Source organism: Cryptomeria japonica, chromosome 4 (genome assembly GCF_030272615.1).
Source record: "Cryptomeria japonica chromosome 4, Sugi_1.0, whole genome shotgun sequence".
NCBI lineage: Eukaryota > Viridiplantae > Streptophyta > Pinopsida > Cupressales > Cupressaceae > Cryptomeria > Cryptomeria japonica.
Window position 1 is genome coordinate 25,188,898 of NC_081408.1, and position 25,309 is coordinate 25,214,206.

Here is a 25,309-nt window from a genome sequence, read left to right on the forward strand (position 1 = left end):
TAATAGTTTTCACCCCCCTATATATAGCGCTTGCATCTCTCCATTAACTAAGGCCGACTTGGTAAAATATAATAATTTCAAACGATTTTTAAATGATTTTTTAATTAAATAACAAGGCCGACCTCCATATATGAGCGCTCCAATTCGATTTTTTTATTAATTAATTAACTATTAATGCCTTGCGTTTTTTAATTTGCAAATTTCGATTTAATAAAGGCAAAATAATTAATAAATGTTTAACGCCACATTAAATGCTAGTTTAAATGGATTTTCAATTTTATCGAACTTAGCATTTTAAGGAAAATTTGAAATGTTTATTTGGCGCCAAAATTATGAAAATGAAAGGGACGTACCTCATCGCCCTGGTCCCTTGGAGAGGGACAGGAGCGATCCATGATCTTGGTCTTGATTCTTGCGTTTTCAACGTTTAACTCCTTCATTTCCACGTTCCAAATCGATCATCTGGTGGTCCTTCGAATTTGAATTTCTTTCTTGTGCGAGCAAATGCATCTTATGACCATCATCGCCCTGGTCCCTTGGAGAGGGACAGGAGCGATTCTAAGGTTTTTTGCTTGAAATTCTCCATTTTGGTACGATCCTTTCCTTGTATCATCTTCCAAATGTTATTTAAAACCTTGTGCGTCCTTGTCTTAACGTGATTTTCAAAGAATATCATGTGTTTTGCCTAACATCGCCCTTGTCCCTTGGAGAGGGACAGGAGCGATCTCCATGTCTTTATGTTCATCTTGTATCTTTGACCTTCAAACCTTCATTGTAAGGCGAACAATATCATTGCTTGTGTCCTTTGCGCTTATTCCATTTGTCTTCATTATGCGTTTGGACGTATTAAAGGGACCATCGCCCTTGTCCCTTGGAGAGGGACAGGAGCGATCCATTATTTCTCCTTGATCTTGGCAACTTTTAAACTTCGATCTCCTTTTCAACGTCTTCCCAACGATGTCCTTTACACTTCCTAACCTTGCTTCGCCTTGATCTTTGAAGGAACGCGAGTGTTTTGATAGTATCGCCTTGGTCCTTGTCCAAAGGACAGGAGCGATCTTGATTTTTTCACGTTCAATATGCATTTTTGACCTTCGATCTTTCATTGTGATGTTTTCCAAACGCCGTCCCTTGTCTCGCTTAACCTCGCCTTGTTTCGATTTTGGAGGAATATGAGCGCTTTTGATAGGATCGCCCTGGTCCTTGTCCAAAGGACAGGAGCGATATGAGCTTTTACCTTGATTAGCAATGTTTGGACGTTTAAAACTCTTGTATGTTATCATCAAGTGATGGCTTGAACCTTGTTTATCCTTATGGAGTCTTGACTTAGCACGTACTTGAAGCAAAACGAAGGATCCAAAGCAAATCGCCCTGGTCCCTTGGAGAGGGACAGGAGCGATATGGTCCCTAAGTCAATTTTGGTGATTATTTAACGTTTGAAATCTTCATGCATCACCCTTCTACCTTTCCGTGGACCCTCTAAGACCTTGCGAAATCTTGTCCTTACGTAAATCTTGCTCAAAATGATCAATACATCTAACATCGCTCTGGTCCCTTCCTGAGGGACAGGAGCGAAGTTCATCATTATGTGCTTGTTCTTGTTTTTATCAACTTGCAATCATCTTCATTACGTGAAATGATGTCCTTTCGACCCTCTTGGTAGCTTAACACTTGCTTGTCTTTTGAAATCGATGCTTTAATGGAAATATCGCTCTGGTCCCTTGGAGAGGGACAGGAGCGATATGGGTCTTAGAGTGCACATTCCTTCCATGTGATGACCTTTACAACCTTGCGCTTGATGGAAATGCTCTAAAATGTCTTCGCCACCCTTCGTCTTGACTTGGATCGGCCTTGAACCTTGGAGGAACGACCTTGAACTTGCGTAGAGGGTATTATCATCATCATCGCCCTGGTCCCTTGGAGAGGGACGGGAGCGATCCTTCCCTTGTGGCCTTCATTTCACTTTGTCACCTTCCAAATTTATATTCAATGGATTTGTCATGCTCTACTCCATTCATCCATGCCCTGACATCATTTGTAACTTTGCAAGAAAAGCAATTATATCAAAAATCGCTCTGGTCCCTTCCTGAGGGACAGGAGCGAACTAGGCATTTAACACTGTTATGGACGTCCAAAAAATCTTCAAATTATATTCAATGCGTTCATCTCATGTTTTCCCTTGCTTTTGAACGTAAACTTGCCTTGACCCTTGTCTGGATTTTGCAAAATGAGTGAAATCGCTCTGGTCCCTGGGAGAGGGACGAGAGCTACAAGGTACTTCGCCCTGGTCCCTTGGAGAGGGACAGGAGCGATTTAGTCAATATAGGTCATTTTCCTTCGTTTTTGCATCTCAAATTATATTCATTTGGCAAAGTATCTTCCCTTGGACGTCCTCAAATCATTAAGCTCTCGAAATCTTGCAAGGACCAGACGAAATTTGAATTGTAGCTCCGGTCCTTCACTGAGGGACAGGAGCAATTTTCCTCCTGGAGGCCTTTCTGTGCTCATGAAAATCTTCAATTTATATTCAATGGAAAGATCTCGTCGTTCTCCATCACTTCAAACGTAAAATTTGTCTGGACTCTGCAAGGATGATGAGATATTTGAAATTGAGCTCCCGTCCTTCACTGAGGGACAGGAGCGATTTTGCTCCTACAGGCCAAAATAACAAGATTTTTCACATTTTAACACTTCACGAGGCGAAAATAAATCAATTCCAATGCCCAGGATCAAAATTCAAAAAAAGGTCAAAATTTGGTCAAAATATTCAATCAGACAAAAATTCACATTTCACTTTCAATACTTAGACAAATTTAAGCTCTGCATCAACATTCCAATTGAAAATTAGACCATTTTGGCGAATTCATTGCATTCAAAACTTGCATTCTAGAAAAGAAGCTCAAAAGCTCTCAAAAATGACTGGATTTTGGCTTGAAAAGGCAAAATTTAAAACCCTAAGGCTTGGCCCTAAATCCAGACAACTAACTGACTAACAAAACCCTAAAAACGAAAGCGAAAACGAGCAAAAAACAAACAAAAAGAGGGGGTCCCCATTTGCGATGGGGCGATGTGTGAAATGGTCACAACACCTCTCCATCACATTGAGAGATATAAAGAAAAAGGAATCAAAGCATCCAGTAACATCACCATGGATCAGATCAGATCAGAACTGTTATTAAGTTATAGGCAGTAACATCCTTGTTCTTGGTGGTATGCATGGGATGTGTTTAATAAGTATGCTTAATATATCAAGCCCAATAATGTTCTTATGTGGAATTGATAGTAATATTAATATGGACTGCAATATGTATGACAGTCATACATAATTTCATATATATATTCATATTACATAAGAAATATTTATACTTATAGTCTAAATCATGTTATTACTATCCGTATTTAAGAAGATGGGAATAAGTGTTGACGTGTATTTTATACACAATCATACACAGAATAAAATACCCAAAGGCATCTTATCCTCTCTTGAATAAAGTCGCTAACTGCTGAAGATATCGCAAGAAGGATCAGTTAGGATGACTCCAATGTTCTTGTAAGTAGGGTCTCTACGTGTGGATAAGCACCAGTGGTCGTTGTGATTTGCTGTGTCCTCAAGGGGCCTTACGTTGCCGAAGATTTTGCTAAACTAAACAAGCTTTTCAAAAAATATCAAAAGGATAGGGTTTGCAAGAGGTCTAATCTAGTCTAACCCTAAGAATGACTTGATGTGGACAAGACTTGGTGAGATTCTATCAACTTCAATTTTGCCAGAAATTAACAACTCAATTGAAATTGATGCGATCTTCTAAGGTAACAAATGATTTTTCAATACATCAGAGATCAAAGACACTACCATGAAGGTACATATCCAAGATGCAATTGGTGAGGCAGAGAGATTTAGGAGTATGGTCCAGCGTATGAGTACTTGGATGGACAAATCTCATACAGTTGCCGTGGAATTTGCAACAAGGATGATGCAGACCATTCACCGAGCTATTCAGGTTCTTGAGATCATCCATAACTTGATGATAACAGTGGCCGCTTTTGCTCATACCAAGAATGTTATCATTCCTGTCTTGAAAGTAATTAGACAAACATCGAGGAAGGTCTTAGCGCAGGAAAAGATTATGGATGGAGGACCTCACAGTTTACTTCAGTGGTCAACCTTACTCCAGATGAAGGAAGTTCTCTTTGAGGACATCAGTACTAGATGCAGTCATGTTGAGGAGGTGATCAACCCGATCCAGGACAGAGTATTTGAGGTACTACGTACCATTCTTGGCAGGAGGATCGAAGTTGAGACAGATGTGGATTTGCAGGAATTGGAGGATAGGATCAAGGTCATCTTTTGCAAGGACGCCAATATCACAGATGAGCAACAGGACCAGATGTTTGCTACCATGCTCCTGATTGAAAAGACTAAGGAACTTGAACTTACATGGGACGCAGCTCTTCTAGATGCATTTGATCAGGTCATCCACTTGGAAGAAAGAATGAAGAATCTTCCCGAGATTCCAATTGCTGAGATCGAGGGAATCGTATCAAGATTCATTGCATATGCTAAAAAGGAGCATTGGAAAGGGAATAAGATTCTAGATGAGAGGTTGTTATAGATGACATGGCACCTTAATTGTCATTGGTCTATGTCTCCTAGATTTTCGTGCCAAATTTATAATTGGCTATGCATTTAATGTTGTGCAATAAAAGGGGAACTTTTGTAATAAAACCCTAATTAGGGTTTAGGTGTCATGATCTTGACCATTGATCTGCTTTTCGATCTGGACCATTCATTGTAATTGAGGATGCTATTTATACCCTCATTTCATTTCATTTTCGGAATTAGATGTGAGAAGAAGATTAGATTATTGATGTATTAGAGAGATTAGAGTTTAGAAGCAATTTACTTTTGTAGCAAGATTGAGCTTTGAGAAAGGAATTCAAGCAATTGTTGTACATGATGGCTTTGAGATCAATGAAATATTGAAGTTATGGTGTTTTATTGCAATTCTTTTGGTTATCTTCATGGTTGTTCATTTTCCTTGAATCATTCTCAATCGAAGTAGTGTGTTAATTCGAAGGACAAAGTGTTGGACTTGATCTTTGGTAGGATTCGTTTTCCAAACCACTAGCTTCTTGCTGATTGTAGGAACGCCTTGCGTGGTCGACTGGAGATATTTGAATCACTTAAATCTTCAATCATTATTGCATCTTGGATATGTACCTTCATGGTAGTGTCTTTGATCTCTGATGTATTGAAAAATCATTTGTTACCTTAGAAGATCGCATCAATTTCAATTGAGTTGTTAATTTCTGGCAAAATTGAAGTTGATAGAATCTCACCAAGTCTTGTCCACATCAAGTCATTCTTAGGGTTAGACTAGATTAGACCTCTTGCAAACCCTATCCTTTTGATATTTTTTTGAAAAGCTTGTTTAGTTTAGCAAAATCTTCGGCAACGTAAGGCCCCTTGAGGACACAGCAAATCACAACGACCATTGGTGCTTATCCACACGTAGAGACCCTACTTACAAGAACATTGGAGTCATCCTAACTGATCCTTCTTGCGATATCTTCAGCAGTTAGCGACTTTATTCAAGAGAGGATAAGATGCCTTTGGGTATTTTATTCTGTGTATGATTGTGTATAAAATACACGTCAACAATAAGATGTTCCAAAGAGGGGCAGTTTAAATCCAAGCAACAGGTTAAGTCCCAAGATAGGGTGGGGATCAGCGACCCATAAGCCTTGAGGGTATAGACCCAAGATAGGTAAGGGCTTGAATCTGTAAACTTTGAGGGAACCCATTGTAGTGGGTCTCTAAGCGCTTTGGTAACATACGTAAACCCTTCTCCCTTAAAACTGAAGTAGTAGCAAGGTCTGATATCTATATTAAGAACTATGAATAATCAAATTAATCATCTAATGAGGAAAATAGATAAGCACTTGATAATAACTAATTGAAGAATATCAATCAATTTTAATACATTGAAATAGATCAGGTGGGGGACATTACAGTGTATGAAGGAGCATGTACTCCAATTTCTTTTAGATGAAGAGGAACTAGCAACCTATTGAGACAAATGTAAGAGTTAAGAATTATTAAATTGTAAATCAAACTTTAAATTCGAAAACAATAATTTCAAAAATAAAAAAATTTAAATTTAGAGAGTTCATGATAAAAATTAAGAAACTTACTTGTGACAAAAAATTGATTGCAAGACTTTGGAGGTGTGGCAATTTATAGCCATTGAGGTAGCACCAATTGCGAACATTCTTTCTATACTTGTCACGGAGAGAAAAATCATTTTGATTAGTGGAGGCTACAAATCAGCAAACTCGTAATTACATCCTTCATGATAGGGTTGGAAAAGAGTTTAGTAAGCATTTGCTTGCAGCCTTCACTAGTTTTTACATCACTATATGGTGGCACCCTTGTTGGCAAATAAAGGATCTCATTGCTGTAATATTTGGGAGTCAATGCAAAGGCAAGAAGATGTAATGGGGTTGTCATTTTGTTCCACCACTCAACACATATTGTAGACATTTTTTTGAAGAAAGTTTCTTGAGGATCTTTCTCTTTTTCATTTATGGTGGACTTCATCTTCTCAATCATCAAATCAACGCCATGGTATATCTCTCCCAAACATGGCTTATCCATGTCAGTAATGCAAATCATATTCATGATAGGCTTGGTAAAACTAAGAAGATATTCAACACAACCCCACCAAGTGTCATTTAGGATCATTTGCTTTATATTTGTTGCCCTTTCAATATTGGATTGCTTCCATATGGACCAAAGTTGGTTGATGACCATGCTAGAAAGTGCCTCACGCACCTTCATAAGTTGTTTCAAGAGGATTGTGTTGGGTGGATATTGGGTTTCAACAACCTGTTTGAAAATTAAAAATAGATTACAAAGAAGAAAACAAATTTAAATTTAAAAAAATAAATCAATAAAGTAAAACATAAAATTTTAAAATTGTATTGTTTCAATTACCTCTAATAGCTTCAATTGTGAGAATGATATATAAATGGCCAATGACATTTGATGGTTTGTGACAAATATTTGGATCGCTTCAGCCTCAACATAGTCTTGTTTGATCCAATCTATTTTTCTACCCAAATTTTGTAGCATAACGTTGAGTGAGTGGATAGCACAAAGTGTCCAAAATATATGTGGAAACTGTGCTTCAACCAACACACCAGCTACTTTGTAGCTTTTTGTATTGTTTGTTATGATTTGAACAACATTTTGAGGGCCCACTTCTTGAATGCATTGAATAAGGATGTTAGCAATAAATTCTCCATCTTTCATTTGCCCCTCACAATCCACGGCTTTTAAAAACATGGCCCCAACAGGGCACATTGCAATCACATTGTAATGTCCCCAATTTTTGAGTAAGAGTAATTAATTAATTTAATTAGTTAAGTTGTCCAAATTATTATTATTTTTTATGGATAGTTTAATTAATTTTTTTAATTAATAGTATTAAGTTAATTATTTATAAATTAAAAATTAAAAGATGACTTTAGATTTAATTAATTTAATAAAGTGACTTAATTAAATATTATATCATAAAATCACTTAAATGAAATAATATTATTTCTAGAAGCTTCTAGAGATGGACTGAAAAAGTATAAAGGGAGATCTAGTTGAGCTACAAGGCAGCTTGGGAATTGATTTTGATATTGATTTTGTAGAGCCAAGGGTGTTTGTAGAATATTGTCTTTGGGAACGAAAAGTCCCATTGATAGCATAACTAAGGGAGTGAAAGATCTCTCGAGGGGTTGCATTAAGGAGGTGATACTTCAGTCATCTCAATTGAGCTTCGTTGGTGGCCAAGGGCCAATTTCACTTGGGTTCAAATTGGAGACATTTCCGGCATCAAGTGTCTTCAACAACTTTGCTATTTGGAGCTGATTTGCACTATCATTCACTGAGTTCTTATCTCAGAAATTTTCTCAGGTTTATATCAGATTGGATTGGTGCCACGATTTTGTTCACAATACCCCCTTTGTTGCATTTCCATGGTAGATTGGTTGTAAGGTATTCAGCCCATCTACATTGTATGTCCCAGTTGCATTGATTTTGGTTGAGGACATAAGGCAATTTCAATAGAAGGCTGATTGAGGTGAAATTTGGGAGATCAGGCTTGAGACAGTTCGAATCCTTTCCTTCATGCCCACGATTCTACTAACATCTCATGGCTGAAGCATTGTAATACACATTGGAGGAGAGCGCTATCAGTTGGGGCAAAGGGCGATTCACTTTGGAGTGTTTGGAAGGAGTATTAAGAAGAAATCAGTGCACAAATCAGATCTGAAGACAAGCCATAACAGACTGCTAAGTCTCAAGATTTTGCTCCTTGACACCCACACTTGCATTGAATTTGGCAACTAACATTGGCATTTTGGTTGGCGAGAGATAGCGATCCTTTTTGGAGAAAAAGTGAGACTTAGAAGCTGATAATTATTGATTACCAGATTCTCATTAGCAGCCGGGGCAATTCTAAAGAATCATTTGATTTGGCATTGGTGAAGGCTCAAAAAATTGGATATTGATTGCTTCTTCAACAATCAAGATAGGCGATTTTCCTTTAGGTTCTTTTGGCACCATTTTTATGTACTTTTCAAATAGTTGGTTAATGTTCATGGCTGTCAAATGTCCTCAGAATTTCTGAGTAATAAATGTTAGAGTTTTGGTCATAAGAAAGGGTAATGTAAGAGCTTATGTGATCATTGTCTATTGAATAAAAAGGGAGTAATAAGGTTGCATCTTCACTGTATGTTGTCCAAGGTTACATGCCAATTGTTTGATAAAATTACAGCTAGCTGTAGATACATGATTTTGTGCCCAAATTGGTGTGGTAACATTTTAAATTAGTTGTATGATCATCCTTGGGAGTTACTCTATCATTAAGAAGATGTTGGCTAGTCATTCATTGATGCAAATGTGAGGTTAATACCTTCTAAACAAGTCTGAAAACTCTGAGACAACCCATCAGCATAACACGCAAATTATACAAACCGCATAACTCACAGTTTGACAGCCAACTGTTCGCAATTATTCCTTGCACAGTCAGTCTATCTACTGCTACTGCAGGGGATATTTCACACATTGATCAACAGTTTATTTTTGACCTCTATCCAGCCATAGGAAATAATGGATGTTCCTGTTCCTTTCCATGAATTCCTAATGGGAGCCAATGAATTTTCTATATTTTTTACTTATTTTGATAATGAGGAGTTACTTACCTTTTCATAACTAGGGCCCATGTACCCTTTTGGAGCCTCATTTACTTTTCTCAACATATCTTGCCAATATGGTGACTGAATAACATTGAAGGAGAAACCATTTGTATAGAGGCATCTTGGAATAGATTGATCAACAATATCAATCTATTCCAAGATTGATATTTCACACATTGATCAACAGTTTATTTTTGACCTCTATCCAGCCATAGGAAATAATGGATGTTCCTGTTCCTTTCCATGAATTCCTAATGGGAGCCAATGAATTTTCTATATTTTTTACTTATTTTGATAATGAGGAGTTACTTACCTTTTCATAACTAGGGCCCATGTACCCTTTTGGAGCCTCATTTACTTTTCTCAACATATCTTGCCAATATGGTGACTGAATAACATTGAAGGAGAAACCATTTGTATAGAGGCATCTTGGAATAGATTGATCAACAATATCTCTAGTATTGTTTTGAAATGCTCTTTTCAATGGCCTCTTTGTTCTTTTCATATTAGAGGGCTTTTTCATTCCCATCCAAAAATGGGTGAGTCTCCACCACAACATCATGGATGACTTTATGAGATAGGGAAGTAGATGGCCTTCGTGACACTTTGCCTTTTCTTAAAGGATGCCTTGTTCTAAGGGAAACTATTGCATTTGTTTCCTCTTGCTCTCTAACATATTTTGCTATTTTTTGAGTTGGCACATGTGTTTGCCCTCTAGGGTAAACGGTTAAATGCAGAAAGTAAATGCATAGAACATAATGGAAATATATTAAATAACCAGCCTTTGTATTAATTCCACAGTCCATGTACAATAAGTGCTTATAACATTACATCTGACACGACTAACATGATGATACTTCGAAGAAAAGGTACACAATATATAATACCCGAAGGGGTGCGACACAACCGTCGCGACTCCAACTACCTACCCGTCGGCTAACTAACTGACCGTCGTAACTCATTATTACCGACGACAACATAAACATAATATAACAACATAACATAATGATTATTCCCGGCAACATCATCCGCCCCAAGAAAAGAAGTCGACTCCGACGACTTAATACAAAAATAGAGATGAACGGCAGGAACTACTGACGCCAGTCGGGCCTGGATCTTATACACTTGTTGCGTCCTCGCCTGAAAATCCTTTTCTGCTACCATCTGATGCTCAAGTGCGGATTTCACCAATATTGCTTCCTTTGCCATCACAGTCCTCCTGTGCTTAACCCAAACTTGTCTGCAAAACACGTTTTTCAGTCTTAGCTTCCACCAACTGCTACTCAATTGATACTATCTCCCTAGCCAATTTGTCCTCGATAGCCACCCGTGCTGCTCTCCCGGCATCCAACTCCTGGGTACGTTGAACTAAGTCTCACGTGACTATTGCCTCCAACTTGGTGGTCAGCTCCTCCCGAGCCCTATGTGCATCCACCAAGGCAACCTCACGTCCAGCCGAGACATACTCCGAGTTCCTCAAAGCATACCAGTCATGCCTGGAGGGGGCCACAACCCACTGGCACAAAGGCTAGGAGACACCTCAAATCCTCCATCACACTCCCCAAAGGCTAAAAACTGAACTGAATAACTCCCTGATGTCATACAACTGCGTGGACTTGCAATGCCTTCCCTCAAACTCTGTTTGTTCCCAACCTCCAAATCCGTCTCCCTCTACGGCTTATGGCTTCCCCGCCAATGCTTAGCTGTAGGCTTCTTTCTCACAATACCCGTGGTCTTCTGTAGCTCAAAATAAACTGGGGGTCTGGGGGCAATGCCCCCAGCGGGGTCAAGGGGCAGCGCCCCTTGCGGGGTCTGGGGCAGTGCCCCAGCGGGGTCGAGGGGCAGCGCAGCATTTCTGTGATATTTTAAGATGCCAAAAACCCTTCTTTTCCACTCTGAATTTCCAGTGTCCTGGCTTCAAACTCCAGCAAATCATTTTAAATCTGGCCGTCGTCGTTTTTTTTTTTTTTTTGGCACTGTAATGTCCCCGATGGCACCCTGGCCATACAACCTCCCTGTACGGTCAACAACAGCACTGGCACCTCCAATCGTGCGGCCACCTTCCCGTGTGGTCGACACCCTTCTTATCGTACGGACACACCTCCGGTCAACAACAGCACTGGCACCTCCAATCGTGCGGCTCCTTGGTCTACCTGTGGCGGTCGTTTTGCCCTTTCTGTGTGGATTGTGCGGGCTTGGTCTCTTTTTTTCTTTTTCCTTTTGCGGCTGCTGGGCGTTGGTGTGCGTAACCCTTGCTGTGCGTGTTGATTGGGCCGTGCGATGCGTCTTCCTCCTCCTTTATCCCTTGCTGTGCGGCGGTGTTCAGTGTTGTGCGGTGGTCGGGCTGTTCGGTGTGCGGTGGTGGGTTTATGTCTCGGCAACAACCTTCGGTGGCTCCCACCGCACAGTGTGACCGCCGCACGATGGTGTCACCGTCGGTGGTTCCACCGCACGGTGGTGTCACCGTCGGTTCACCTTGGTGGTTTCACCGCAGGGTGGTGTCACCTTGGTCCCACCGTACGGTGGCCATTTTCCCTTTTTCTTTCTCCTTTTTTTTTTGACCGTACGGTCGCTGTCGTACGATTTTTTTTTCATTTTTAAATAAATTTTTGATCATACGGTCACCTGTCATATGACCGTACGTTTCTTTCTTTCTTTCTTCCAACCGTACGGTCATCTGTCGTACGGTGGTGTTTTTTTTCACAATTTTTTTTTCCTGCCGTGCAGTTAACTGTCTCGTACGATCGTATGGTGTTTTTTTTTTTTTTAAAGTTGTCTAGAGAGTCTTCGGCTCGAGTCCCCTGTCTCTGGGATCGCTCTTCATCCTTCTCGGTTTTCCTCGCCCAAAAGTCTCCTGCTTTTGTCCCGTGCCTCTCGAGTCGCTTGTCGGGCCTCTTAGGTCCCCTTCCATCCTCTCGGGTCCCCCTTCGGCCTCTCGGGTGTCCGTCCGGCCTCTCGGGTCCCCTGCGCGCTTTGCGTGGTAGGGTTTCAATTTGGGCCCATTGGTGGCAAGTCTATTTTCAATGGCCATCGGGAGACCTGGAACCACAAATTCTATAGGGACCACGGTCTCCTTCCCGTACATAAGAAGAAGAAGGATAATAAAGATTTTGAAGACTGCGGTCTTCCATACAGGGTACCAATCGTGGCCAACACTCTTCAGATTATCTACGTCACCAGGGTTTGGGGCGTCTCCCTTCCAATATTCTTTGTATTCCGGCAAGTACACCTCTGTTGGTTGCTCTGGTTCCTCTACTTCGAGCCTGTAGCTTTGGAACATTTCATAATCCTCCATTTGCCAATGGAAGAGCTCGTTAAGTGAGCATACCTCATCTTCAGAACATCCCTCCAATTCGAGCACCCCTTCACTGTTCGGCTCCATCGCGTTCTTGCCCTTGCTTTCATCGGGACCCCCTTCCCCTTTATTAAAGTCCTCTGAGTCTGAGTTGGAAGAGGCGAGCTCTTCGCCAACATCTTGGGTGTGTAGGTCAATGGTATATTTCCGCCCTCCCTTCTCCATGGAAAGTGTATTTTTCTTCCAGTTGTGGTTTACCCTCGCGTTGATCAACCACGCTCTCCCCAGGATGGCGTCATAGCCTTTCTTCTTCGAGGGAATAACCACAAAATCTAACAAGAATGGTTGCGTACCAATTGTCACTTGCTGGGCCATCAACAGGCCGAGTGGCTTAATGCCGTGTTGGTCCGCTCCCACCAGGTTGAATGTGGGTGGCCACAGGGTGGGCTTCCCCAACCGCTTCCATGTTTCTTCTGGTAGTACATTCACCCCAGATCCCCCGTCCACAATGGTGTCCTTTAGAATGGTCCCACGGATACCCATTTCTACCACAGCTGGGTGTCTACCACTGCTCAAGGCTAGTAACATCGGGTCAGTCGAAGGGCTGATGGAAACCTCCACCTATGGTGTACTCTTCGAAGCGGTGGCGGGAACCCCTACCTGTGGTGCACTCGACGATGCGATGGCGGGAACCCGTACCTGTGGTGCACTCGACGCTGCGGTGCTTTGCACATTGGTGAGGATGGCAGTCCTCAATTGTGGCATAGAGTCTAGAAGGTCTTTTACCTTTATCGGCACCTCCATCTGCAAGATTTGCCCAATGATGTTATTTTCCGCTTCCGTACGGGATGATGTACTCGCCACTTCGTTGTCCCGTCGTTCGGTCGTCATCTCATGTTCAATATTGGCCTTTGCCTCCCGTAATCTCTCCTTCTCCGTACGGGGGTCGGGATAAGTGGCTTTTTTCGTCTGGGCGCGGGTGATCGCCAGTACTTCTTTCTCACCAGTCTTCTCAGCCTTCTCAATGTTGAGGAGATTAACCCCTGCCTACGGGCAATTTGCGTCCTCATGGTCGCCTGGCCCACACCAACGGAAGAGGTGTTGAGGGGTGGCTTCCTTCTTGCAATCATGGGCGAAGTGCCCCCACTGATTACAGGCCCTACATTGGATAATTGGCCGGCCCTTGGCGTCATACTGGATACGGCTTCCGTTATTGTTATTGTTGCTATTCCTTCCGCTGCCGCGTCTGTTGTCTCGGTATCCTCCAGATGATGCCGTTGTGTTAGTATGTTGGCCGGTACCCGCTGGTGCGGATGTTGTGGCCTGCTCCGTGAACAACACCTAGTTCATTTGCGTACTTCGGGTTTTCATGTTGTATGGGCACTCCTTGGTGGAGTGTCCCATCACTTGGCAAATCTCGCAGAATGCCTTCTTTTGGCAAGTACCCTTTGTGTGCCCTTCCTCTTTGCACTCAGTGCACCATATGTCCCCTTCGTTCCGACCCGTGCTTCTCATTATTTTGAATTCTTTTCTCATTCGCTCCATGTCTTTCTGGAGCGCTTGCACCCGTTTGCCAGCCTCGTCGCTGCTGCTTTCCTATGAAGAGTCATCATCCTCGGATGAGGATTTATTACTTTTCTTCTTCTTTGATGTTTTGTGTTCGCTCTCCAGGTCCATCGCCCTATTATAAGCGTCGTCATATGACGTCGGGGGTACAATTTTCATCTTCCTCCGTAGGGAGGATTTCAACCCTTCAACGAACCATCGTTTCTTCAATCCATCTGCGGGTTGGCTTTCCATTTTACCCAAGAGTTCTTTCAGCCTCCGACTGTATGCCCGTACTGTCTCCCTGGTACCTTGTTTGGTACTGTATATCTCCGTTACAATTTCATTGTCATCACGGAGCAACCGAAACTCCCCCGTGAATTCCTTTTGTAGATTGGCCCACGTGGCCACTTTTTGCTTGTCCACATTGGAGTACCAATCTATGGCAACTCCTCGTAACGTGGCTGGGAACTCTTGTACCCAGTCATCCTGGTCTGTTACTCCGTTGGCGGACCAAATGGTTTCACATGTACGGCAGTACCGTAAGGGGTCTTCCTTGCCCTCCCCTGTGAACTTTGGCAATTTTTGTTTACTCGCCATCCCACTGCTGGGTCTCGCTCCTCTAATTCCTTGTGTGCTTGTACCTGGTGATCCTCCGCCTCCTGCAACTGAACCTCCACTCGTGGGTCCTCCAGAAAAAGTTGCTGACACCGAACCAAACAAATGGCCTCCCGTACGATACCCTTGTGCTCCCTCGGCACCTTCGGTCGTACCGTTACCTTCCATTGTCTCCCTCTGGTTGGTTGTCTCCCTCCAGTTGTCCTCTGAAATGGACAAATTCTTTAGCAAGTCTCTGGTAGCGTCGATCAGGTTTAGACTTCGCCTTGTTTGTTCCACCAACTCTTCGCGGCTTCTTACCCTACGGTGGTATTCTGGCGAACTGTAGAGTTCTTCTTCGGCACCCTCCGTGACTCCTTCTTGCAGCCCTACAACAGTGTAGACAGTGTAGTTCTCTCCGTCTATCTCTGCCTCCGCAACCTCCGTGACACCTCCTGGGTTCCCTTCGGGCAACCCCTCGGCTGGTCGTCCCTCGACAAGCTGCCTTAGCCTACGCCTTCGTTCTATCTGCTGTCTGAGATTCAACGTGGTTTGTGCCACTTCCCATTCATCACTCTGTATCTTTTTATTTTTGTCCTTATTTAGTCTATTGGGCATAAGTCACTTCCATACACAGCAAACACACGCCATGTACACAAAAAAACTTTTATTATTTTTATTTTTATTTTGCCTTTCGGCCACAATTTATATCAGCAGTGTGTCGGGATTATTACAAGGTTCAATTTCCTCCTGGCCTGGCACCATCTCGTTCCGTTTCCCGTCGGTTGTTCTCTTCGTAGCGTTGCAGGATTTGTTGTCGTTGCTCTTCCTAGGCAATCTCCTCCAGGCGGGCCTGTTGTGCCAGTGATGCTTGTGCAAGCAACCGGGGGAGGTGGTTCATCAACCGGTTTACTGTCGGGCTAACCTTCAGCGCTGTCCACACGGCACTTGGTGGGATTTCTGCCTCCGCCACTTCTCATCGAATGTATGTCTGAATGGCTACCTGGAGCAAAATTGAAAATTCTCGCATTGCCGTGTCTTCTCCTGTATAAAGTTCTGTCCGCGCGTCGTCGGCCTCCGGGTTTACTTCACCAACGGGTAGGCCCATTGTGTCTGTGCGCCATCCGTGTCTTCCGTTCCCGAGTACGTCTAGGCAGCGGCGCCAAATGTTTGCCCTCTCGGGTAAACGGTTAAATGCAGAAAGTAAATGCACAGAACATAATGGAAATATATTAAATAACCAGCCTCTGTATTAATTCCACAGTCCATGTACAATAAGTGCTTATAACATTACATCTGACACGACTAACATGATGATACTTCGAAGAAAAGGTACACAATATATAATACCCGAAGGGGTGTGACACAACCGTCGCGACTTCAACTACCTACCCGTCGGCTAACTAACTGACCGCCGTAACTCATTATTACCGACGACAACATAAACATAATATAACAACATAACATAATGATTATTCCCGGCAACAACATGTACACCATTCTTTCCTGGACAAGTTTTGATTTCCAGGTTAGGAATGGCACACAAATGAGATTTCACTTGATTGTATGAGCTTGCGTACCTTTGATCACACCCACTACATAATGACATATGTCCCATCACTTGGAATTTGCTCTATCATTTCTACATGCCTCTGCAAAGGTGAACTTTGGTTGATTTTGAAGCAGGATTGGCCGATGGAGCTAGAATTGGTTGCCATTGTACTACAAAAGCAACTGCAAGCAGCAAGATAGAAATACAGAAATTGCAAGATCAATATAGACTTTATCAGTATGCTGAAACAATCCTCATCTCTTTTGCTGTATTAAAATATGTTCAGGGTTTCAATCTATTCCACCATGAAATAGGCTTCAAGATCCTAGGAAACCTATTTGCAGATGAGTATATTATGCACACTAATGCTTTATCAAAGTACAAAAGGCCATTGGGCGAGCAGCAATCCATATTTCCTACCCCTTAAAACCCATATTTCTGAGCAATTAAAATTGAGTTAAAAGGGTGAGAAATAAACATTAGGCACATTGTTTGGTATTTACAGTTTTATATGGTTTAAAAGCAGACAAATAATCTTTCAAAGTGCTTAGAACCTCATATGAGACAACATCGAGCTTCTTCTGATCCTCACCCTAAACATTGACTCCTCCCTAGAGGCCTGTGAGGTTGGATATGCCTGCTCTTTGTAAAACAGCAGCAATTTGCTTACATGCCAAATAAATACTTGAGCGCAAAATTACCAGTTCGCCAGCTAGATGACTGCTTTGTTCTTGTCTTAGTTACCATACTGCCAGAGTCTGGATATCAAATGCTCCTTTCTTCTTCGCCAGCTGCTGCTTGTGAAAATGATTGTTGTTTAGGGTTTACGATGCTCCTTTCATCTTCGTCTGCTGCTACTCGTGAAAATGATCATTGTTTAGGGCTTACTGTGGGCTTTTATGGTCAAAAGTCAAACAAAATGCTTGGAAATTGTCAGTCGGAATCGCCCTGGAATAGCCTCGGCCAAGCTGGAATCCCCTGGGTATGCTCATGAACAATTCCAAAAGAATCCATCCTCAAACAATTTGTGCCTTGAATGATTCCACAGGCGTTTCAGTCCCAAATTTGATTCTGAAATGATTCTTACCCAGGTATGCTGGATTTTCGGCTGATTCATTAACAAAACAGATTATTTTTACTGTGAGATTTTAAGATCTATATTAAAAGGAAGACTACAAAATGCTTCCATCGAACATATGTATAAGTCGTTTAGGCAATATCCTCAACGAGCATAAAGAGAAAACCATCACCATGATGCTGCTTTAAAAACAGAGATCTTAATGCTCCAAGTCCAGTCTAATAACAAAGTTATCTGGAAAAACCATGGTACGTCTAATGATAGACAATTGATTTTGCCAATTTTTACCAGATGATGATAAGTTTAATGTCTGTTAATGCAGACTCACAGATAGAGAATAACTTTAAGTAAATTAATTTTGATGTTGAATTGAACCATGTCAATTTTTCAATAATGCAGGTATCTAATTTGAGATAAAGTGTGTTTTTATTGTGTGGAATCTTCGTTCTTTTGACAATCAATTTGCTTTTGTAGTTCTGGAGATCAAATCAAATGATTCTATCGAGGTTGCAATTACATGCCTATACAAACAAAATGTGATGGGTGCACCAGTATTAGATGAGTCAGCATCCAATCAAAATCCTCTTACAGATCGATACATTGGGTTGGTTGAGTTTGCTGGCATGGTTCTTTGGGTTCTTGAGGTGTGCACATATGCTAGCTAATTATCTTATTTGAATTAAATGAGATCCACAGAAGGATAAAGTTCATATGCACCTAACATGAATAATTTTCTCAATAGACCATAAAGCTTAATTGATTTAAGTTTTCCTTTTGCCTTCCAGAAGTTCAAACTAGCAGAATCTGAAATAAAAAGCAGAGGACTGGCAATGAGTAGCAACAAATCAAATTTCAACATCAGAACTTCAGACAATACAGATCAAACTAATCCAGCACATTATATTGAAGAAATTGAGGAGGAAGGTTTCTTTTCTATGCTGAAACGCCTTCCTAATGTTGGGCGTGCAAAAGTAAGATGCATAACTCATTTGACCTTGCTAAAGTATTGAATTCAACACATAAAATGAGACATGGCATAAAGTATCGAATTCAACAAAGAGAATGTGGCATTGCCTAACCTTTTCATTGGTAATTGACAGGTTGGAGAGATTGCAAGATCATTTAGATGGGGACCTTTCCTTCCTGTTCGCTTGGATGATTCATTATTACATGTCCTATTACTTTTATCAAAGCATAGTCTAAAGGCAGTTCCCGTGGTTGACCCACCTGATATGCATGTTAAAGGATTCATCACTCAGGTAATTTTGCTTTAATTTTCTGTGAACTATAATTTTCTTTCTATAGAACTCATTCTTAAAGCTTATGAAGTATGATGCATTGATTAATTAAATAATTGCAGAATGCAGCAGTGCAGATCCTTCTTCAGTGTAGTGGATTGGAGTGGTTTGATATGATAGCACAAAAAACACTTTTTGACTTTGGGTTGGTAAATTTCAATCGGCAACATTCATTTTTTTTTGGTGGTCAAGTTTGAGGAGGCAAACACTCTATTTCCTTTGCTTTTAGTTCTTTTTATCTTAGACAATTGGGTGCCACTGTGCCAGTTTATAGGGATATTTTAGTTTTTCTTCTGCAGTTAACTTGCTATGGCTGTAAACACTCCAAAATAGTAAAATCTCTCAACCTAGTGATCACTGGTAGTCTTTCCAAGTAATTATTTAGAGGACAAAATTTTTAATATGCTAGATGCCATTTTTCAGTGAGTACTTTGTTCCTGTATTTATTCATCTTATTTGATCCCTAGATGCAACCCCTAAGCCCTTGACACAGGTAAAGGAGACACTCCTTGTTATTGCTTGTTATCATTTTTGGGTTGGTACAAAAAAAATGAATCTGGAGTCTCGGAAACCTATATACAACTGCATGCCAAAATGCACATTTACTTATTTAATAATATTAATGCATTCTATGTGTCCTGGCAGATTTGTTCCTCAAACCAAAATGGTGACAGTCCCTTCAGACTAGCAGTGCTACCTAGTTGGGTTACTAATGCTGATACTATTATCAGTCCCATTCTATTATTTAGTAGGTTCCTTTTACCCTAGTACTGTCTATTGTAATATTATGTAATTTCGAACCTCATTGACCTGCTTTGGTTACCTGTGGGCAATAAGTTTAATTTCAACTTCATATCAGGTGGGAGCAGTTCAATTATATAAGCTGCAGAGGATCGTGTGCAAAATGTATTCTTTATCTAATGGATATCATATGTCAACTTTGCTATACAATTTTAAGTGTATTAATTGCTGTTCATTGTGCCGAAAGGCATTCCACAATGGCAGCAGGAGTTATGTTGTGAATGTGTATATAAAAACAAAAAACATAGTTCACATATATGTTAAAACAAAAAATAACAACTATAAAATTATTAAATAATGAATGGTGGCTTTTCCAAAAGTAAGATTAAAAGTTACATACAAAACCAAAGTAGCTCTTCAAATAAAGATAATGCAAACAATGTAGGTAAAATTAAAAAAAATCTATACTAAAAATTAGATTTATGGGTCCCTGTATGTAGTAAATAAAATAGTTCTAAGCTAAAATAAAATAGCTCAAAACTGATTTTTTTGGTATTTTTTAGATAGATGTATTTAAGATATCTATACTAATTAGTTGAACTCTTGAAGTGAGGATTGCAAGATTTCAATCCTCTTTATCTAGCAGCTGCTCCTATTTTTTTGGTGAAGATTCCTATCTTTGCATTTGTTTACTCTAATGTTTGACAAAATCTCCCACAGCTTAAAAACTTAGGAGTGAAATCCTTCTCCATGGGATCAGTGCCTAATAGGCAAAGGAAATTGTGTAAGTTTGGAAGTTGTAATTCATGAAACATGTACGTAGGCTCAATGTCATGCAAATGCATGGGATATTGGCCATCCCAAACACATCCATTGGATATGGACCATCACAAACACTTTCTTTTCTTCTTGTTGAAAAGCACGAGTTGGTTAGGTGTCAAACTAAGGACTTCGAAGGTGCACCTTCTATTATTCTGCCATTGAGTCACTGGCCCTCCACAGGTTTTGTTTGCAAGGATAATGAATTAAGCCTTTTTAGTTCTCATTCTTGAACTAAACTGCTTGAGTCCACCTATACTGACATAAGTTTTATTGTACTGCAAATGCTTTAGACATATAATATCTGCTTTATGCATCGTTCCACTTCAAAGCCCTGAAGTTGCTCACCTTAAATAAATATAGTCTTCATATCCATTTGTTCCACCTCATAACATATGCAACTACCACTTCTAACAACCATTATGTGAAGTTATCTTCTCCCTTGTTATAATCCATCCCTTCTTTTTTGAGGGTAACTTTTGGAAACAGGTGGTTCTTGTACATTTCGATTGTTCTGTGTGTTCTAACTTCTGAAGGATGTTCTAACTTCTTAAGGACCCTTTCCAGCCACTGATTTTTGACTCAATGATAGTTTATTCAGCTGCCATGCCACATTATGACGTAATGCATCATCTTTTTTTCATTTTTTAATACCATGATGAGTGTCTGTGTTTTCTAGAGCTTCAATTATTGTCTTGGGTTTTCTCTAATGTGTTCAAGACAAAATAATCATATCTCCTAGGTGAGTATTCTTCGTGATAAGGTTCTTTCCATTCTCATGTTATTTTAAGTGGTCTCTTGACCCCAAGGATCTTTCTTGAACAAAGTTACTCTTTTGTAGGATCTTTTATTGGTAGGTTCATTGTGGCAGGTTTCCACTACATCCCTTGCCACTTCATTCTAATGAATGTGAGAGGTCTTCTTACCATTCTCCTTTCTGCACTAGCAAGACCATTTCCTTATGTCCCTTATACATCAGCTCCAAAAAATATTTTTCTTATTGCACTTCTAGCAAAATGTATTTGTTCGATTTCTTTTTTGTACCAGGAAATATCAGCCTTTTTCTTCTGTCATGAAGATGTTTCATGATATGAGGAGATTAATCACTTAAGCTCTCTCTAGAAAAGATGGTATCCATTATCATGGCATTTTAAATGGACGTTCTTGTTTCATCATGCAACAATTGCCCACCAACCTCCGCTTTAAACTCTTTATCTGCTCTGATATCATTTGCAATCACTAAACAATCCCATGAGTTTGACAAATCACAGTTAAAAGTAATACCCTGATACTATTTACTCTAACCACAGCCTGTCAGCTTACCTTATTCGTGTTATCTTCTACGGCCATCTTAAGAGAATTCAATTTTTCCTGAGGAATCATTTGTTTACCTAAGATTTAGTCTTGTATAGAGATTCAGTCTCTTTCCAATAGTCTTCAGCAGTCTTCGGCAACTTAGGATCTAGGCCCATGTGGTAGGACAGAATCACAGAAGCTCTTTAACAATCTTGACTAGGAGCATAATGACCTATTTGAGGCACATTCCTTCCAATCCACTATTTGCAAGTATGCCATTGAACATTTCTTGAGGTTTTACTGTAAAAGAAAACAGAATTTGCAAGTATGCCATTGAACATTTCTTGAGGTTTTACTGTAAAAGAAAACTAGATCCTTTGTACATCTTCAGTTTAATAACAAAAGTAACAAATTGAAATTTACCCTGAAGAAAATTTGATACTATTTTAGATATCTATTTTTTTTCTGTGTATTCTGTAACCATTAAGATGGAATTCATCTTTATATTTTGCAGAAATGTGATGGGTAGACCAATTTTCCTGCTACTGCCTCAAAAATTGATTCTTTGAACTTGTTTACTAATATTTTCTTTTTGCCTAGTGGACGGATGCTGGGTTAGATGAAATAATTAATGTGCTTCATGTTCCTATCTCACACCTCTGAGCAAGAGCACTAAGACATTCGTGTAATGGCAGATGGAATAAGTGCATTAAGAATTTTGCAGGCATACAATATACCATATTAACTCATCATCACATGTTTTTGTTTGAGCAAGCAGATTCCATAAGGAGCAAACTTCTGGACAAATTGTCCACCTATATGGAAACTACCATGTAACTGATGCCATTGACTCTCTGTGGAAACATCGGATTAGTGCAGTTCCAGTTATTGATTGCAAATCAAAAACAATTCTCGGGCATATAAGAAACACAGACATGCGTCTTTTGCTTGATAATCAGAGGACTTTTATCCAAAGGAGGTAATTCTGATTTCATATGCATTCTTGCATGCAATTTCTTTTCTCTTATCTTCTGCATTTTCGTTTTAATTAATGATTATCTTTCAAAATTCAGATTGGGATATTTGTTATTACAATATTTGCGCCAATATATCAGAAAAAAACAAGGGTGGTAGTGTTAGAGGGCCTCCTAACAATAAGGTGTGGCAGTGGTAAATGAAGAATTGGAAAAAAATACCTATATGGTATGAGTTTTGAAACTGTTTTACTAAGTGCCTGTTGTAACTTGGTAACAGGACCATGACTATTGAAGAATTTCTGAAGATAGATGATCAGCACACTGAATCAAGCCCTTCTTCCACTAATCCAATGCAAACAGATTTTGCTGCACTTTTATCAGCTGGAGTTCTAAGGTTGAAGAATGTTTCACTTCCAAAAATGATGGATCCCCCAACAAGTCAAGTAACTGACACTTTAAAAATGGTCATGGAAAGTGTTGTCCAGGCAAAGAGTGATCGGAGTTTTCTGATTAATGAGAACCAAGAACTTATAGGTGTTGTAACACTGAGGGACATAATCATTCAGTTTTCTCCTCCATCTTTGAACCCTTCAAGCCAATTCGGGGGATTTTTCCAGTCAGTTCTAGAACAGACAGGATCCACTATGGAAGGTGGAACCATTGTGTCTACCAGTTAGCTACTATTGTGAACTCCAGATTTTTTAACCGCAGTTGCACTGTGGTCACCAGATTGTTTATGCTATATCTAATAGAGATCTCTGGATGGACAAATAGACCATGCCAACTGAGTTGTTATACATGGCAGGATGCGCTTTGAATCAGATTTAATATTCATGGCTTTCAGCTTTCTTACATTTCTTATTTAGTGGAGATTTTGATGTCTATTGACAAAATGGTATCATTATCTATTGCAGAGTAAACATAATATAGCAGAATTATACCAGGGAACTGTAAACTAATATCAATGTCTGCTTTTCTCATTCAGAGTATGGCTCTTACAAAATATAAACTAGAAAGCAGCAAGATCAGACTACTTTCCCTGGCTGCCAACAGTAATAAATTTTATTTCTTTTGCTTTTAGCAGTGAACTGTGTCTGCCCGTGCATGCTTAATTTAAAGTATCTTTGTAGAATATTGGCGAGATTCAGCAACTCTGGCCCTGCTGTTTTGTTACTTTGGACAGAATTTGTTACGTCTTTGTGTTCATTGGTGAATCAGATAGGTTTCAAAATAATATTAGCAGTCGATACGCATTTCCCAACTAGAAGATACCTTATGAAGAAGATGTTAAAAGCTTAATCGGTATATGTTTCCATATGCTTTCTAAACTAGTGTGGGGGTTTTAGAACCTATCAAAGCTTCGACTAAGGACAAAGAAGTGAAGGCGTCAAAAGTTATAGGTGGTTTCAAAACCACAAAAGGGATTTTGAAGGTTTCTACAACCTAGTCAGACTTAGAAAGTTAAGATGCTTCCAGAACCTCCAAAGAGGATCAACGTTTTAAAATATAAAAAAATGAAGATCCCTAAAGTTATGGTGGGGTGTTATAAGAGCAGAAATGGGGCTTCTTTAAACATAAGGCATCAAATACAATTTGTAATAGAGAAAAAAACCTCCACCGTGCCCTAGCTCACACAATTTGAGCTTAGTAGCTTTCAAGGAGTTCAATGGTACCTTTCCTTATTCAATCTATTCCTTTTCAGCGTAGGAGCTTTCAAGGAGTTGCATGGTACCTTTCCTTCTTCAATCTTTCACTTGAGGTCCAAGAAAAGGTATATCTCAATGTTGCTAGTTATTTCAAGTATTTGAAGTTGTGATTTATGTTGTGATTTCCTCCACATGTTTCACAAATTGATGCATGTGTTTGAAAAAGAATTCTTATTTGGTTCAAGCCAAACTTTATCTTTGAAGTCCTAATTTGGTTTTTCTTATGAATAATGAAGTAAGAAAACCCTAAGCAAAGGGAAAGAGGATTTGTTTTTTCTTATGAATGTTGAAGTAAAAAAACTCTAAGCAAAGGGAAGGAGGATTTGTATGAGAATTGTTTGTTCTTTTCATATTCTACCCAACTACAAAAGTCCCTTAAGATTATTTAGCATTGTATTGTTAAAAATTAAGTCATTTCCTTTGTACATTTGCCCACACAAACAACTATGAAATAAAAGTACTTGGGACATGAATTTTTGGAAATTGTAATTCTAGAGATAGGTGGTACAAAATTGAGTCATATTAACCTAGATGATTTTTTTAAGAGAATGGAAGAAGAAAAATGGACTCCAATTGCATACAAGGTTTTTGAAAGTGAGCTTCTTCAATTAGCTAGTTTTCCTATCATTGTGCATTACCTTGCTTTGGTTTTGGAGTGTGCAATTTTGTAGTTCAAAAGTTAGAGAAGTTAGAACCATAGAGAATAGATTAGTGGCTAAATTAGATGGTGTATCTCTAGAATAACACTTAGATTTACCATTAAAGATAACTTTTTTGAGATCAATACAATCGTTGCATATCAACACTTCACAAAAAAAAGAAAAATTCATGCCTTACTACCATAGGAAGGAATCGGTTATTAGTACCTAAAAATGGAAAATTCCAATTACTTAAATTGCTTCATAGATTACATTTCATGAAATATTAAGTACTCTAACCTTCCGACTAGGAGGGGAGATTAGAGTGATAGTCACCATAGTCATATATGTGCAATCTCTCAGTGGAGGAGAAGATGAAGATGCATCAATGGAATTGGAAGAATGGGGAGGAAAGGGATTTGTGCAAATCTATAGTTCGCTATTAGCCTTAGCCACTTTAGTGTCCTAAATTGCACCTTGTGCAATTTCATGCTACTTAGGCACCTATTCTTTACGCTGAA

The 25,309-nt window shown here is 39.8% G+C and overlaps 1 protein-coding gene across 1 annotated transcript in view; it reads left to right on the plus strand.

Moving 5' to 3' along the window:
- LOC131030853 (SNF1-related protein kinase regulatory subunit gamma-1) overlaps nt 1–23,337 on the plus strand; it is a 66,136-nt gene extending 42,799 nt beyond the window's left edge. The window contains exons 2-7 of the mRNA XM_057961786.2: nt 17,788–17,957; nt 18,099–18,284; nt 18,414–18,572; nt 18,674–18,756; nt 22,246–22,446; nt 22,722–23,337. Of these exons, the coding sequence (XP_057817769.1) occupies nt 17,788–17,957; nt 18,099–18,284; nt 18,414–18,572; nt 18,674–18,756; nt 22,246–22,446; nt 22,722–23,121 (1,199 nt within the window). The 3' untranslated portion in view covers nt 23,122–23,337. The remainder of the gene's footprint in view (nt 1–17,787; nt 17,958–18,098; nt 18,285–18,413; nt 18,573–18,673; nt 18,757–22,245; nt 22,447–22,721) is intronic.
- Nucleotides 23,338–25,309: the final 1,972 nt, after the last annotated feature.